Consider the following 18,177-nt stretch of genomic DNA (forward strand, 5'->3'; position numbering starts at 1 on the left):
ACCATTTGTAATGTGAATCCTGTTGATTAACTTAACAATTGCTGACTTAGGCTACCATTTTTTTTCACCACTGTTCTCTTTGATAAGACTGTGCCAAGAATACTTGGCTTAGGAAGCTGTGACAATTGCTTTCTGTTTACTTCTGTCTGGAAGTGGATGGACTTTTTCCAGTCAGAGAAGTTGGAATCAACGCTGGCATGCTTTTGATGAAAAGACTGTGGCTCTACCAGACCAATGTTGTTGTTTCTGGTTGATCTCAGATCATCAGTGCATCTAGGGATGCTGACGAATAACAGCAGGGGTTAGGCCTCTTCTAACAGCCTTGAATCAATCTGTAATCAATGAGAATTAATTTCCACAAGCCACAGAAAGTCATGTTGATCAATTCACCTGTGAATGAGGTTCCCAGGTAGACAACATTCTTAAAAGTAAAAGCCTAGCACATTGTGCTCATGTGTTCTTTTCTAATGCAGCACCAGTCATTTGTTCACTTTTGAGGCCTGGTGTCAAAATTTGTAGATTCAGAATGTGCAAAGCTTTATGGATTGCAAAACATGAATATTGGGAAATGGCTAATAAAAGATTTTTCTAAACCCTCTTCCTGTACTAAACTTCACTACATTTAAAAATAAGTTGCCTCCACAATGAGTGGAGTGTATAAAGGATTAAATATATTTGAGATATTTTGTTTAGTTTAAAAGTTAGGTTTTAACAGTAAACTAATATATTTATTCCACTCAGCTCCATCTTCAGTTGGTCTAATACAAGCGAAGGAGATAACAAGACACGGGGTTTCTTTGGTCTGGCCGGAACCTGAGCGACCAAATGGTGTAATTCTAGAATACGAGATCAAGTACTATGAAAAGGTTAGTAGTGATCAATATCTGAAACTGTCAACACTTCATAGGATCATAGAACAGCACAGCACAGAAGGAGGTAATTTGGCTATTGAGACTGCTCTGACTCTTCCGAAGAGCGTTTGTGCTAGTGCATCTTGAATCTAAATCAGCCTTTAAGTGATTTGTTTCCATTCAAAGTTCTTGTTAAGATCCAGGGAGAGCTACAACTTAATAATTAAAGTAGCAGCTAACAATAGATTGGTGTTTAATAAACTCACCTCACTATAAATTGCAGTTCCACTATAAACTGAAGATTGTGTCAGTAAACTTCTGACTGGAATTTACAGTATAATAGCTTTTTACCTTGACAACTTCAGTTCTAATGTAAATTTCTTATAGCTGCCTTTCCTGTGTTGCCCATTCTATACATCTTGTAAAAGCAGTCTTTACAGAGACCGTGTCTTCAAAAGTATTTGGCTTTAGCTTAATGAATGGAGTACTAACTGCAGTAAACACAGGACATCCCCATTCTTCTCTAATATGCACACATCCTGAAGACAAAGCTAAAAGCCATTTACTCCCATTTGAGTACCAGCCCTTTGTTTTAACTGTTTCCCTTCTAACACACTTTTTGGTTTATATCTTTGGACAGGATCAGAATGAACGCAGTTACAGGATTGTTAAAACTCTCTTGAGGAGCACAGAAATCAAGGGCCTGAACCCCTTAACAGCCTACATGTTTCACGTCCGTGCACGAACTGCTGCTGGATATGGCGAGTTCAGTGCTCCATTTCAGTTCATAACAAACTCAGGTATGAAGCAGTTCAGAAATCTTTTCAGCCAAATGCTGGTCCCATTAATTTTCTCAGTTTTTCAAAATTTAAAATATTATTTTTTGAATCATGCTGGGTACAGATCTGTAGACAGCATCCATTTTGATACTTGCCGAAGAGCCTTTTGTCACATGTGACCCCAGACAATGGGTATCAGCAGACTATTCAACTACACCAGCATCACAGCTGAAGCTGAAACTGCCATCAACCAATTGACAGACTTGCACTTTTAGCTGGGATTTTTGAATAGCTAACAGTAGTTAAACTGGCTGTTTTAGCTCATCTCCTTGACTGACAGAGCTCAAGACCAATCATAACTCTTCTAACCTTGCCCTGGATGAGATTAGTCTAGCTTGATACAACAGACCCAGAGCCAACCAGGGACAGATGTGGACATTCTTATCTCAGTTGGGCCCTGGGAGGAGCTAAAACATTAGGCTGGAATTTTCTGGCCCCGTTGGCTTCAGGCGTCATGGCGGGCTGGGCGGGGGTGGGGGGACACAATATGGCGAGAAGGTCAAAAATCTGTTTCATGCTAATGTGAAGGCACAGCGGGATTATCCGATGGTGTCCACCATGGCGGAATGCCAATCCTGCTGGAAGCTGGCGTGAACCCACTTTGCATCCCGCTAATGGGATGCAAAGTAAGGACTGACCAGAATCCCCGTGACAGATTTACCATTATGCTGACGAGAAAACACGCTGGCCCGGACAAGACTGATGCGCAGAAGTTGGAACTTACCGTGAAGGGCTTGCTCAGATGGCGGACCTCCAAGGAGCAGAAGACGCTGGAGCCCTCCAACTGGATGGATTCTCATGGACATGGCTCCATCATGAAGCAGCTCATGGAAGCTGGGAGGCCTCCGTTGATGTCTGGGGTCTGCTTCGGAACATCATGGCCTTGGCCATGGGCTGGTACGGATGATTGACGAGGGGGAGGGAGAGGAAGGTCTAGGTTTGACTGGGAGAGGAAGGTGTACGGGGGGGTTGGTGAGCTTGGAAGATGGGGGAAACAAAGGTTTAGGGAGTGGGGAGGTTGGGAAGGGGAGGAGGATGTATTGGGGGAGAATGTGGCAAGTCAGGAGGTACGTGTAAGGGGGAGGAAGGTTTAAGGCAAGGAGTTCGGGTACTGGGGGAGAGGGAGTTTGGAGGGGGGAAGGAGCCTAAGGGAAGGAGCGTGTCTTGGGGGAGGAAGGAGTAAGGGATGAGGGGATGTCCAGATGTAAGGGAGGGGTCTGTGGAGTCAATGACTGCCTCCTGGGGAGTGAACTGAGGTTGGGCGTGATAGGAGGGAATGGTGAGTATGAGGCTGAACTGCTAGAGGGTGGGACAGGGGGTCATTGCAATGGAAGCACTCGCTAGGCCTATAAATGAAACTTGAAAGACAACATTGCAATTATTCAGTGAAAGCGAATATATTTTCAGATTATAAAGTGACACAGTGTATTCACCCATTCAAGCACTTGTGACCAGAATTTCTTAACTTTTCTAAGCCTACCACTTCTTCTAAGTGCTGCCCTGACATCTGCAGCAGGGGTGGAGACAGCCTGTGCAATGGTTGGCCCTGTTGCCTCTGATGACATTGGCATGAGTCCTCTGGAGAGCTAAGGCCTTGAACTTGCTTTGACCATCCTCCTGTGGGCCAGCTGCTCCGTCTGCGGTGACAGAGGTTGAGGTGGTCACAGGCAAAGGGCACTCGGGTGGAATGGACAGCCTCTGAGATTCCTGATCATCCAGGGGCATCTAGCTGCCATTTCTCCTCCTTTTTGGTGCCTGGGAGCCCTGGCCTGACTCCTTGAAGGGAAGAAACACCTGGGGGGACATTGAGATGTCCCATTTCCCTCTAACGTTGCCACTGCAGGAACTCACCCATGGCTGCCATGATGGAGTGCAGGTCTGGGTGCATCTCCGTATTCTGCTGGACCAGGCCCTCCATGGCAGCTGCCATCCTTCCCATGGAGACCTCCATATACAGACAACTTAATCAGAGAGCAGGCAGATGCACTCCTCCGACTCGCGAGCCACACTGTTGAGGGCTTCCAACAGCTGTGCATGCCATTCCCCTGCCTTCTGCTGACTCTCCACGATCAGTTGAAGGCCGAGTCCAGAGGTGACCACCAGATGGTGAACCTGAGCCTGCTGTAGATCCAGGTTCCACCAAGATGCATGTCTTTGCGCTGATAAGTGCTGTGACAGATCTTCCAGGCTGCTTATTTCCAGCTCTTCATTGGAGGAGGTGTCCTTTTGGTTGGAGGTGTGGACCTGGATGGAGCTGAGGGACTGACTGGCTGAGGGCATCAGTAGCTTGGCAGAGCTCCCTGTGAACCAACGTAGAGATAATTAGTGCATGGTGGCAGAGTCAAAAGCAGGAGAGAGAGCACTCACAGTTGCTTTGAGAGAGGGATGATGTGCTGCAGGATCCTCATGTGGGTGTTCGCCAATGACCTCACTGTCGCCATAGCCACAGCCCACACCCTCACCAGTCAGTGCGATGACATTCGCCTCAAAGTGTGTGAAGGTCCTAATGTGGGCCACTCCACCCCCAACCTGGGACCTCTCCTTACTGTTGTGGACCAGCTTCTCCTGCACGAAAACATGAAGAGAATATGAGCAGGATACATGGCACTGCCTGGAATGCCTGTGTGGTGAGTGGAGCAATGGACAGGATGTGGACGTGAACTCCAGAGGATATGAGCCTGATGGAGATGTGAGGGTGCGTGTGAGAGTTAGTGTTGTTGTCCCTTGTGGTGTGAGATCCCTGTGGATGTGTGATGGGTTTGAGAGTGTGTAAGTTGAGAGTGATGAGGTGGTTGATTTACTCTGGCAGAATGGATGAAAGCGTTCATCCTTTTCCTGCACTGGATGGGTGACATTGTCTGTGCTCCAGTGGTGCTGACCACCGCTGCCACTGCCTCCCAGGCCGGATTAGTGACTCTGGTGGACCTCCTGTGGCCAGTGCGGGGATAGAGGGCATTGCGCCTTCCACTGCATCCAGCAGGTGCCCAAGAGAAGCGTCACTAAGTTTGGGGGCTGCCATCTTCTTTGCTTTCGGGGCCATTGGTTGCCTCGAGCAGTACTAGTCTGAAGACATGAAGTAGGCTGTGCTTTGGTGCGTTTTAAATATGGTGCCCAGAGCAAGAAGTGCTGAGGTCACAGCATGGCGGCCTAATCCAAGTCCGCCTGCTAGCAATCTGGTATGTTTCCTGTGAGTGCATTATTAATGAGGCAGGACATGCCAGGAAGGGGACAATATGGCACAAAAAGCCACCATTGCAGCCAGCGGGTAAAACATCCTTTTTCCCGCTTGCTTCCGGACTTTGTGCAAATCTGGAACGATTCTGCCCTTAATATTTAATTAAAATCAATTTCTGATCACCAGTACACCCATACAGATTAATTACTTTAATATTTTGATATGTATCCTACGATCAGATCAGAGATCTGTTGATTAAATCACTAATGTACTGTTTTGTGTTTATTTCCAGCTCCATCAGCTATCATTGGAGATGGTGCCAGCCCCACGGTTTTGCTTGTGTCTGTGGCTGGCAGTGCAGTGCTAGTGGTGATACTGATTTCAGCCTTTATTATAAGCAGGAGGTAAGACTTGATGCTTTTTAAACAGATGCACAGGGAACAAAAATCCACCTCAGCTGAAAATTCAAATTTGCCACAGATTTATTGATGTAAACATTCCCATTACTGAAACCGTTCATTAGGCACTTGTGCAATAGCGAACCTTTCTCCCCACTCTGTTAGCAGAGCTAGAAACTATAACAGTTACTATGACTCGAGCAGTGGAGAAGATGTACATTTTTCATGGGCCTTCTGGATTGTACTTGAACTCAGCAGCTTTGCAATGCTGCCCATTGTCTTTATGCTGGTCTAGTAATGCAGTATTATTCAAAAAGCACCATGGATAGAGATGAATAAAAAACACTCAAGGCTGTGTATATTTGAGATCGTTGAAGAGTCATACGGACTCGAAACGTTAACTGTGCTCCTCTCCGCAGATGCTGCCAGACCTGCTGAGTTTTTCCAGGTATTTTTGTTTTGGATTTCCAGCATCCGCAGTTTTTTGCCTTTATATTTGAGATCGCATTGACTCACATTGAAAATAATCTCAGAGCATGAAGAGTACATTGGACTAATAGGAACAGCTGCAACACTTGTAGGATGTTTCCTCAAGGGATGCTCATTGCCTGGCTTATGTTAAGTAGCTGATCTCAACCAGTAAAGCATAAATGCACTAAAATTGGGGAAAAGGTTTTAAGTCATAGGATTGCTATCCAATGACTTGTTTGGAAAATGTCCCTGTTTAAACCTCAAAAACAGGATTGTGCTTGGCTGTGATCCTCTTTCCACCCCTTTTGTGGCCAATCTTTTTTTTTTATTCATTGACGGGATGTGAGCGTCGCTGGCTAGGTCAGCAATCTTTATGCATGAGTGTCTTTATATTGATAATGTGAGTAAGATCATCTTGGATGTCAAAGCAAAATGTGTGAGTGCGAATCAGGAATGCATTTTATTATCAGCCGGCTTATCTTCTGTATTGGAGAACATCGGTGGTCGCTGTTGATTAGTTTAAGGGTGTGGGGTACTAGTGCCTCTGGAGCTGTACTTCAGATGAGAAAAGAAGATAAGATGGAAAGTTAACAAACGGTCCAGATTTTGTAGTAGTAAGGATGATGAAACTGCCAGTGTTTGCCATCATTACTCCTCTGAAACTGACAACGACCTCTGGAGTCTACACATGTGCCATTAAACATGGAAATGCAGAATATTCCATTAGTGATTCTACGTTTTTTCAGATGGTGCGCTGTTCATAGAATAATAAAATCATCAAAATCTACAGCACTGAAAGAGAGCATTCAGCTCACTGTGTGTGTGCCCGCTGAAAAATAGCTATCCAGCCGAAGTTACTTTCTAGCTTAGACCATAGCCTTGTAAATTACAGCACTTCAAGTACACATCCAAGTCCTTACTAAATACAATGAGATTTTCTCATCTGTACCATTCTGTCAGGGAGTGAGTTCCAGATCCCTCACTCGCTGGGTGAAAACGTTTCTCCTTGACCCCCCCTCTCATGCTGTTTGGAGCCATGTCTTCTCTGCTGCAGCCCTGGGCTGGAAGCACTGAGTGCAACTGGACTTTAAATGTGGTGTCTGGAGTGATGAAGCAACGAGATGATGGCATGGCAGGTGAATGGGAGCCCGCCCGCCATCAAAACAGCGTGTATCTCAGAGATGCAAAATTAATGCGGCGGGTTTGGGACAACACAGCATGAAAAGTTGCTATTGCGGCTGCCGGGCAAAACATCGATTTTTCCCACCCGCTACCATACTTACAGCGGATTCATCCCAATTTTGCACTATGTCTCTGCTAATAAAGGAAATTACGCACCTTACCACAGAGTCCTGCTACCTTCAAGGACCTGTAGACATGTACACCAAGGTCCCTCTGTTCCTCTACACTTCTCAGTATCCTGCTGTTTATTGGATATTTCTTTACCTTGTTTGCCATCACCAAGTGCATTATCTCACATTTCTTTGGATTGAATTCCATTTGTCAATTTTCTGCCAATCTGTTGCGCACCCCCGCTCCCAACCCAGAACACAAACAGTTAAAAATAATTAAATTGATGAAAATTTCAGCTTTTACACTCTTAGTTTTTCTTTAAAAATCTTTGAAAAAGTTACATCATGTTGAATGAGGTATAACTGGTTTTTAACAGCGTAGTAAGTTCATAATTACTGCTAAACAGCCTCACTGGCCCGAAAAGAGTGATTTTATATTTGTTGAATTTCTCAATTATGATAAAATAAATTCCACATCCTTCTGAAATTTTTTTTTTAAAGTTTGTTTTTATTTTCGCTTCTACCTTAATCCCATGTGTATGTCCCAATCATTTATTTTGTCATCTGGAAAATTTGCAACTGAAAAGTGAAGGGATTCAGTGTTAGTTTTAACTTCTGGGTTTGCTTTCTTTGAGAACTTAAATGTGATTGGCTGCTTACCCATGCTTGATGTCTTCACTGTTACTACATGACTGGATATCACTTTGACTGAGCGCCATAGTCAAACTAGCACTGGGAAAAGGGGACTCATGTCAGAGAAATTGCTAGATATTTGCGGGTAGATTTCTTTGAGGTCATTGGAAAACACCCTTGCTTCGTCACGAATTGCAAAATCCAGTTCACTATGTCCAGAATGCACCAGGTTGTTGAAGTTCTCAATAGCAAATTTCGAACTGTTACCAATAAAGTATTTTTCTAAACCTAGATTTCAGTCTTCTGTAAATCTCCCTGTATTCCCTAAACCTTACAATGCCAAGAAAGATCTACATCTATGCCTACACGAGGGAAGTCACCTCAAAGCAGAGCGCAGTTTTACATTGATCACTTAAAATTTCCAAAATACGCTGCGGCTTTCTGGTAAAGGGATGTTTTTCAAGGTACAGCTTTGATTGTCCATCATTGTGGTTAACCTTGAAACATCTGGGAAGTTCTATCACTTGGAGGATGATGTCATGAATAGTAATTTTACAGAGCTATTCTAACCCGAAGCACTTCTTGGGGAAAAAAAACAAAAGATAACTGACACCATAATTCAGTGAGATAAATTTATTAAAACCTACTGTAATAGGAACTAGTAATGACAGGGATGATGGCATAATATCACATCCATTCATATTGATGACATTACTATTTAAGGCAGAATTGATGGCACGATTCATTAGAATTCTAATTATGACTTGCCACCTAAAAGCATTGAGATTTACTGTGTAGAAGATCTTAATTTTGTGCTATAAGTATGATCATTTCCAATCTCTGATAAACAGGTTCTGGTGATTGTCTCTCAATGCATCACTTTTAGAAAATGAAATGTCAACCTTTGGCACCTCATTGAGTTTTTTTGTGTCAGACAGAAAATTGTCAAAGGAAGCTGGCAGTGAACCAAAGTCAGGGGCAAATTTGCGATTGTTGATAGTAATTTTAGTACTGGGTTCAGTTATCTTGCGTATTTGCTGTTCAAAGGTGAACTACTGTTTATATTAGTGCAAAGGAGCCGTAAATCTGGTGATAACAGCCATGTTTGTAGGTTGCAATAAATCAAGGATAGAAATCAATTGAATGCTGCCTTTTAAAAATTGCTTGTATTTAGAGTACTTCAGTGTTGTTTACCGACTGCCGAGCCAACTAATCTGTCGAAACCCAAAAATTGACAGTAGAACTAATCTGTAATAAGCCAGGAAAGAACCAAATGGGAAATGTTTGCAAGGCTGCGGGACAAGTCAATAGTGGAATAAGTAATAACATTAGACAGGGACACTCTGGAGGTGAACCAAAGCTGCGTTCAATTTTTAAAGAAAAAAATCACAGGCAGGTGTCCTGTGAGCTGTTATTTCACAGGGTGAGATATTGAAAAAGCTGAGCATGAAAAATGTGTGAACTAAGTTCTGATTTTTTTTTTTGGGCAGCTTTTTCATGTTTAAATTAGTGAAGGCTACGGTTTGAGGATTAGTGGAAAATATTGATCATTTATCATTATGATTTCAATAGATTGAGCAACTTTCCCTCTAAGCTACATGGATGTGTGGCCACACAGCAATTACAAATGTGCTTTGCAAGGGACTAATAAGCTGCATAAAGCAGCAGCCCCTTTAATACGCACACATGAATGGCCTCGCAGAAACCTTTAAGGGACCATGGCCAGCGAAGGGACATGAGAGGAAACGCTGATGGCGCATATGTGAAATTAGAAACACAGCAAACAGTATAATTTTCCTGGAAAGGGTAACTTAAGCTCCTGGAATTCCCTCCCTCAGAAGTGTTGGTGTGGTGGCTCAGAGGCAGGAACGCTATCCACTGTACCACAAGACCTCTACTGTGGGTGTACCTACATCATATGGACTGCAGCGGTTCAAGAAGGCAGCTCACACCACCACCTCCTCAAGGGCAGTTAGGGATGGACAATAAATGATGGTCTTGCCAGCTCATCCCATGAACGAATATAATCTACATAACAGAGTGAAGTGCTGGTGTTTGCAGGTAGGGGGAGGAAATATATAAAGGTGATCAATTAAGAACACCATACGTAAAGGGTATTGGTCATTAGGCCACTTCCATATAATTTCATTTCTTTTTCCTTGCAGTATATTGGTGTCAATGGATAAATCAGTCAGTAAAATACATCAAGGCTTGAATTTTCAGCTCGGCTGTCGGGCACGATCGGCAGGAGTAGTCGGGTACCAGATCGCCGACTGCAATAGCCTGCCGACCACGATTTCACGCTAAAGCACCGCTGAAAAGCTCAGCGCTGCCGGAATGGGGGTGGGAGGAAGGTGGACGGTGACATTTCTGCAGGAGCGGGCGAGCACTGAGGGAAAGCTCCCTGAAGGCAGAGAGCTGCAGACTGGAAAACCAGGAAATAAAGTTTTGAAAATCAGGAAAAAAATGTCCAAGCATCACAATCAGGCAGCTGAATGTATAGATGATAAAAGTGCTGTCCACAGATTTTTATTTTATTTAATAACGGAAACCTCATCCTGTCCTTGGACAAGATTTGATGATAAATGCAAAGTTAGTCTGGCCGATTGCCCCATCCGCCAACCATGAGGTTGAACAAGTCATGATAAATCGGATACAGTTGCGCTGTTAAGGGCTTAATTGCCCTCTCATTTGTCGGTGGGTGCGCTCCTGACTTTTGCACGCGCCCGCCAAGTAAAATATCGCGCAAGTGCGGAATGAGGTTGGGACACTCACCCGACATCATCTCGTGCAATTTTAAGCCCGATTGGGTTAGGCGTGTGCCCACCTGCGGGATGTAAAATTCAGCCCCAACTGTTATACTAGACCACACAAGCCAAGAAGGTGCCCGTTTAATCCCTGGTGTAAGTTATATAAGCCATTGTCTTTTTGTTCCTGGAATCTAAACTCTAACGAAACTCAGCTCCCTTGTGCATTAGTAAATCAGTAGCAGTACTGGAGCCAAACTAGTAATAACACATTGAGGAACCTCATATCTTAGCCATGGTTGCCCTCCATCTTTTACTGCAAGATTCTAGTCAGGCCCAGAGCTAAAATGGTGTGTGTGTTTGTCCTGATGGCAATGCCATTTAAATTAGTCCCTGCTCCTCTGGGGTGAACAATCTCCCCAGGCCTGGTTGCAAGCTAGTTAAAATGGTTGGGGGAGGAACATAACTCAGATCCCACCATCATCTGAATTACCTGTACACATTGTTCCTATCTGGGGTGAAGGATTTAAAATATCCCCACTACTATCTGTTTATGATTCAGTTTGGCTTCTTTTGACAGAGAACAGTTAACAAAACAATTGTCTCCTTTCGATTAGTAGGAATAAAAATGTTCTTTCTAGTGTAGAGAAGGTTAAAGGGAGTGAAAACAGATATTGCTGGAAATACTCAACAGGGTAGGCAGCATCTGTGGAGAGAGAAACAGAGTCAACATTTCAGGTCAATGAGCTTTCACTAGAACTGTGTTTATTTCATATTTCCTGCCTCCACAGTATTTTGCTTTTGTATTGAAGCTAATGGGAGATTTAATAGAAGTGTTCAAAGTCATGAAGGATTTTGATGGAGTAAATAAGGGGAAACTGTTTCCAGTGGCAGAAGGGCCTTCAGTCAGAGAGCACAGATTTAACATGAATAGCATAAGGAGCGAGATGAGGAAAATTCTTTTCGTGCAATGAGTTACAATGGCCTGGAATGCACTACCTGAAAAGGTGCTGGAAGCAGATTCAATAACTTCAAAAAGGGAACCAGATAAATGCTTGAAAAAAAAACGCAGGGCTTTTTCTATACTGATTCATTTTATATTTCTATGGTTTCCTGTGTCATCAAAATTTAAAAAAGCAATGTATGTAGCATTTGGCTAAACAAACCACAAAAGTTTCCGTGTTTGGTTGCTAGCTTTTGTTGATTAGTCCCTTGCAACCAATGTGGCAGTAAGCTAACCCAATTGACCGTAGCATCTTAGGGTTTTCTCAATCCTGGCTTCTATCCAATTATTTCAGTTGGAGACTTTGTTGTGATACTGCTCACACTCAGTTGAGTGAGCTATCAAATCCTGCTCATGTCTTTGGAACTGTGCCAAAATTTAAATCACAGCTATCTTCAAGAGAGAGACTCTGTTTGAATTGCAGTAGGAGGGTGTGTACTGAGAATTGATTCTGGTTAAAATAAAACATACTTGGATGTTGTGATTTTTATTTATCTTTCTATTACTACCTTCATGTTTACGGCTTGACCACTGAAATATCTGATCAGCATCGAGTTCCAGCAGTGAAGCGTATCTAGCATCTGATAATTTTAATGATTTCACAGAAGTGAAAAGTGTGGCATCTTCTTGAAGAGGCATTTGCTAAATAAATTGTTGAATATGCAAATATAGACATCATGCAAATACATCACTTCTTATTAACGTCAATCTGGCAATTATCACATTGTTGTTTATGGGAGCTTGCTATCTACAAATTGACTGCTGCATTTTCTCAATTACAACAGTGACTTCCTTCGACAGCGCTTTGGGATGTCCTGAGGATTTGAAAGGCGCTATATAAATGCAAATATTTTGTTTTCATCTTTGGGCATAAAAATATTGCATAACTATTTTGGTTCATTTCCAAACAAAGAAAAGCCTCTTCATAAAACTAACAACAAGTTCTGTCGAAGGGTCATGAGGACTCGAAACGTCAACTCTTTTCTTCTCCGCCGATGCTGCCAGACCTGCTGAGTTTTTCCAGGTAATTCTGTTTTTGTTTTGGATTTCCAGCATCCGCAGTTTTTTTGTTTTTAACAACATAAACTTCATTTTGTAGAAACTTGACGATTGGCTTAAACCTCCTGATTCCTTTCACCAGATTCTATTTGATTATCTGCTATAGGATATATTTCAGTAATGAATCTTACATCAATGTGCTACAGCAATCAAAGAAGCAGTAATCAAAGTTAGCTTTTTTTGTCTTAGCAGAGCAGATGAAAGTTGGAGGCTTGACAATGTTATCAACTGTTTACTCATCCCCAGTCTCTTTTATTCTGTTCATTATCTTTGCTTTTGTGAATGATAATGGAACTAACAACAAAGCATTAGAGCTTGAAACACCAACAGCTCTGCCACATTGAGTGAATCCACAAATACCATGTTAATGTCCTTTTGTGTTGTGCTGTAGTAGCCTGCAGAGAATACCCCCCTCTGTCTCACCTACAGACCTGCTGGCCTCTCTGACCCCTGCTGTTTATCAAAGCACTCTCTACCTGTGCCCTGTCATTCTGCATAAACTTTTCTAATTACATAATTCAATCTGTTACAAAGGCTTCCTTATTCCATTTAGGCTTAGTCAGGTAAGCCATCTTCGAATGTCAATTATTTTCCAAGTCTGCAACTGGCTATTAGCATTCATTTCCCTTGCTCAATGACTGGCTAATGAGTTCTCTAGCTTTCTCAGTAGTTAATGATACACGGCAGTGTCATGCCCCAGGCAGAGTTCAACAGGTGACAGTCATGCAGGTAGGGACTGGGGGGAGGGTGAGACCCAGACCTGTAATTATGAGGCAATAAGGTACAATTGACTGTTTGAACAGCAGGATAAGGTGCATTCCCAGCTAAGCAGGTGGTCCTGAATTCTTATTTTCCCCTATTGTCATTAATCTTCATGCTTTATTCCTGTTCCTGAAGGCGTAGAAAATACAGTAAAGCCAAGCAGGAAGCAGATGAGGAGAAGCATTTACATAATGGACAAGGTATGTGATAATAAGCAGAATTTGATTGCATTTGTAGAAAGACGATGCAGGTATTAGCCTTTTTGCATTTATGGAGTTAATGTTAAAGTTATTACATAGCATGTAGATTAACTCCATGGGCAGAATTTTCTGCCTGTCGGGCGGGCGGGCGGGCCCAATCCAATCTCCAGCGGGCGGGAAGCTGATCCCCGCCGGAGAAGTGGGCCCTGCCGCCCTTTTACGTGGGCCGGCCAATTAAGGCCCACCCAGCATGATGTCCGGTGGGAAGTGTTATGCGGTTCCTGTCTGGGCGGCAGGGGATTCCCCAAAAGTGAGTGTGCGCTCTTTTGCTCATGAGCACAAAAGAGCGCACATCTCCCTGAGGCTAAGGGCTGCCTCAGGGAGATCGCTGACAGTTCTAAAAACATTAAAAATAGAAAAAAATATCCTTAACATGTCCCCCTCATGTGACAATGTCACATGAGATGGGGCATATTCATAATCTACACAAACTTTATTAAACTTTTTAAATCCCTACATGAAACCTCATCCCGCAGGGGCTTCTGGCCTGCCCACCAACCTTAAGGTTGGATGGGCAGGTCCTTCAATTGTTTTAATGATCCTGTCAATGGCCTCAAGTGGCCATTGACAGGTCAACAGGCCTGCAGCTGATTTTGCTGCGGGCCCGCCTTCCTGAAAATTTAAATGGGGCGGGATGACTTCAGGGGTTCCACCCGATATCATCCGCATCATTTTGCATGTCAGCAAGCAGGCCCTGCCCCCTGCTCGCCAACGGCAAAATTCAGCCCTATGTTCCAATTCTGCGACAGTAGGGAAAAGTAACTTACTGAATAATATCTGCTTTTATATGTTTTTTGTTATAACTTTAATATGTTTATGGTGCCATTTTATTTTGGATTCCATGGAGATGCCCACTGCCTGCCTCTTATTGTTTTGGTGCTAACGCCAACTTCATTGCCCCAATGGCAGGTTGTAAACCCACATTTAGACAAGATTTATGAGTCTGCTCCCAGATAAGGCAGGCGCACTTAGCACCATAAACACTGGGAGCTGGCTCATGAGCATCATTTTCTCAGGAGTTGAATTAAAGGTGTGTAAAAGTTAGTAACATCTCACTTGCATCCGCCTTGTGACAGTCGTCTATATCCAATGGTATTGTGAGGATAGGAGAAGTTTGCAGCCTTCAGTGCAATCAGCCTGTTTCCTCAGGAAGCACACACTGAATTCTTCTCTCTGGGCTGAGGGGGCACATTGTGTACCAGTTTCTGGGTTGGTGTGTTACACCAAAGCGAACACCAATACCAAAGCACGTTCCTCACTGTCCTTGACTGTCTAGTCAGAAAAGCTGTATGAGTGTTGCTTTCAATCCAATTGATTTCTTGTGTTGCAACACTATCTTGGTGCCAAGTTTATCTTATTATTGATGTTAGTTCAAATTCAACTGTCTCATTCGCCTGCTTTGTGACAACTTGCACTTGTATAGCACTTTATTGTAGAAAAATATCCCAAGGTGCCTCGTAGAAGTGTAATCAGACAGAATTTTTTATAACACAACATCTATTCAATAAAACAGGTCATATTAAATAACAAAAGAAGAAAATAAATCACAAAAGAATATTTTCAACATAGACATTCATGCTCTGCAAAATGATAATAGGTCAAAATACTCCCATCCTAGCACTAAGCCATATAGACCAGAAGATGCTTGATTAGATAATGTTTATATATCAGATCTCTCTTGAGTTAGCTGACCTCAGCTCAGGCAGCTTCGAGAAGTACAATTTGCCACAGATCCCTGAATAAAAATTAATCATGGTCCCCTTTCCAGTTTACTAAGCAGTTACCTGTATTCTAAAATATATGAAAACAGCATTGGGCTTGTTATAAATCTTCAGTGGTTGAATAGCTAGCTGACATTCACTATCCGGACTCTCATGTGAATGAGGTACTACAGACATGGGCATCTATTCAGGTGTACATTAGCAAGAATCAGCGCTTTCAGAATAGCAAGGTGAAGAGAAAAGATTAGGGAGGGAAATTCCCCTCCTTTAATGATCTGGAGAATGTATAAGTTTAAATATGAGAGTAAACTTGCAAGGAACATAAAAGAGGACTGTAAAAGCTTCTTATAAGTATGGAAAAAGAAAATTATCAGTGAAGACAAATGTAGGTCCCTTACAGTCCAAAATGGAAGAATTTGCAATAGAGGACAAGGATATGGCAGAGCAATTAAACAACTACTTTAGATTTGTCTTCACGGAAGAAGACACAAATAACTTCACAGAAATGCGAGGGAACCAAGGTTAGTGAGAAGGAGGAATTGAAGGAAATCATATCACTAAAAAAATAGTGTTAGAGAAAGTAATAGGACTGAAAACCGATAAATCCCAGAGTTTGATAATCTACATCCCAGGGTACTAAAGGAGGTGGCCATGGAAATAGTGGATGCATTGGTTGTCACCTTCAAAAATGTTATAGCTTCTGGAACAGCTATGGCGGATTGAAGGATGGCAAACGTAACCCCACTATTTAAAAAAGGAGGGAGAAAACAGTGAATTACAGAGCTGTTTGCCTAACATCAGTAGTAGGGAAAATGCTTGAGTCTATTATAAAAGATGTGATAACAGGACACTTAGAAAATATCAACAGGATTAGACAAAGTCAACATGGATTTATGAAGGGGAAATCATGCTTGACAAACCTACTGGAGTTTTTTGAGGATGTAACTAACAGAATAGATAAAGGAGAACCAGTGGATGTGGTGTATTTGTATTTTCAGAAAGCTTTTAATGAAGTCCCACATAAGAGGTTAATGTGCAAAATTAAAGCGCAGGGATTGGCATGGATTGAAAATTGGTTAGCAGACAGGAAACAGAGAGTAGGGGTAAATGGGTCTTTTTTGGAGTGGCAAGCAGTGACAAGTGGGGTACTGCAGGGATCTGTGCTTGGGTCCCAGCTATTCACATTCACGACACAAAGCTTGGTGAGAATGTGAGTGGTGAGGAGGATGTTAAGAGGCTTCAAGGCAATTTAGACAACTTGAGTGAGTGGGCAAATACATGGCAGATGTAGTATAATGGGGATAAGTGTGAAGTTGGTAGAAAAAATCAGAATGGCAGAGTATTATTTAAATGGTGATAGATTGGGAAATGTTGATGTACAAAGGGACCTGGGTGTTCACTGAAATCACTGAAAGCAAGCATACAGGTGCAGCAAATAGTTAAGAAGGCAAATGGTATGTTGGCCTTCATTGCGAGAGGACTTAAGTACAGGAGCAAGGATGTCTTACTGCAGTTGTACAGGGCCTTGGTGAGACCACACCTGGAGTATTGTGTGCAGTTTGGTCTCCTTACCTAAGAAAGGATACACTTGCTATTGAAGGAGTGCAGCAAAGGTTCATCAGACTGATTCCTGGGATGACAGGATTGTCGTATGAGGAGAGATTGAGTCGGTAGGCCTGCATTCACTAGAGTTAAGAAGAATAAGGGTGATCTTATTGAAACGTATAAAATTCTGACAGAGCTGGACAGACTGGGTTTAGTTCAGGGATTATGTTTCCTCTGGCTGGGGGTGGTGGGGGGAGGTGGGTGGTTTAGAACAAGGGGTAACATACACAGGAAATAGGATAGGGCATATAGGACTGAGATGAGGAAAAACTTCTTCACTCAGAGAATGTTGAATGTTGGAATTCTCTACCACAGAAGGTAGTGGGAGCCAAGTCACTGAGAAGGAATTGGATTTCTAGACTCTAAAGGTGTCAAGGGGTATGGGGAGAGAGCGGGAGTATGGAGTTGAGAGAGAAGATCAGCCATGATCACATTGAATGGAGGAGCAGGCTCGAACTGTTGAATGACCTTCTCCTGCTCCTATTTTCTGTTTCTAAATGGTTCAAAAATAATAGTACTTTGGTTGGTTTGTTGTGTATACAACAGGAAATATCTCTGTGTTGATAATGTAAATTGTGATTTTAAAAAGTAAAAATGTCTTTGTATATTTTGAAGGAGTGAGGACGTATGTCGATCCTTTCACCTATGAGGATCCTAATCAAGCTGTCCGTGAATTTGCCAAAGAAATTGATGCATCATGTATAAAGATTGAAAGGGTGATAGGTGTAGGTAAGTTATTGAGATAGGTTATTTATAAATTGGTCTTGAAAGCATATTTTGAAAGCATCAGTTTTCTGGTAGGTGTAAAGTTTTTTTTAAAAAGTTTTCTTGTGAAGTTTGTGCTGATTAAAGTGAGGCTGTTAGTGCTAGGGAGCAGAACAATGTCAATTTCGCACAATCTGATGCAAGATTTCCCTGTGGGCCTCAGAACCCCACTGTCATAGTCAAATGGAGCTCAGAAGCCCGCACTGCTTGGGGAACAATCACTCTGCTCTGGTTTTCCTCGAATTGTCCACTTAAGGACAGCAGGTGGGCTCTCAAAGCAGGAGGGCCAGTAGGAGACCTTACAGCACTGAAGAAGCAAGAGGCTGCCTTTTCAGGAAAGCGAGAGAGGGAGATGCCCCAGAATGGAGACAGCCTCTCTCAAACTTTTTAACTTTGAATTAAAAATTGTCCTCAGCAGCCGGGCCACCATTGTGGATCCCCACCATAGGACATTATGGCTGCAGTTGAAGCCAGGCCTTTAAGCATACCAGGAGTGCTTGCTTCCCCCCACTCATGTTCTGCCACTGGGAGGCCACCTCCTGGCAGTTACACTATTCCCTGATTCCTCTGGGGACTGGAGGCTGACTGGAAATTTC

General features: G+C 42.8%; 1 protein-coding gene across 2 annotated transcripts in view; it reads left to right on the top strand.

Moving 5' to 3' along the window:
• The window catches only part of LOC121290404 (ephrin type-A receptor 4), a 135,463-nt gene that overhangs the window by 98,970 nt on the left and 18,316 nt on the right, over window positions 1-18,177 (top strand). For both annotated transcript variants that reach the window (XM_041210832.1, XM_041210842.1), the window contains 5 exons: window positions 742-866; window positions 1,492-1,651; window positions 5,158-5,269; window positions 13,366-13,430; window positions 17,432-17,545. In XM_041210832.1, the coding sequence (XP_041066766.1) occupies window positions 742-866; window positions 1,492-1,651; window positions 5,158-5,269; window positions 13,366-13,430; window positions 17,432-17,545 (576 nt within the window). The remainder of the gene's footprint in view (window positions 1-741; window positions 867-1,491; window positions 1,652-5,157; window positions 5,270-13,365; window positions 13,431-17,431; window positions 17,546-18,177) is intronic.

Source organism: Carcharodon carcharias, chromosome 2 (assembly GCF_017639515.1).
Source record: "Carcharodon carcharias isolate sCarCar2 chromosome 2, sCarCar2.pri, whole genome shotgun sequence".
In the NCBI taxonomy this organism is placed as follows: domain Eukaryota; kingdom Metazoa; phylum Chordata; class Chondrichthyes; order Lamniformes; family Lamnidae; genus Carcharodon; species Carcharodon carcharias.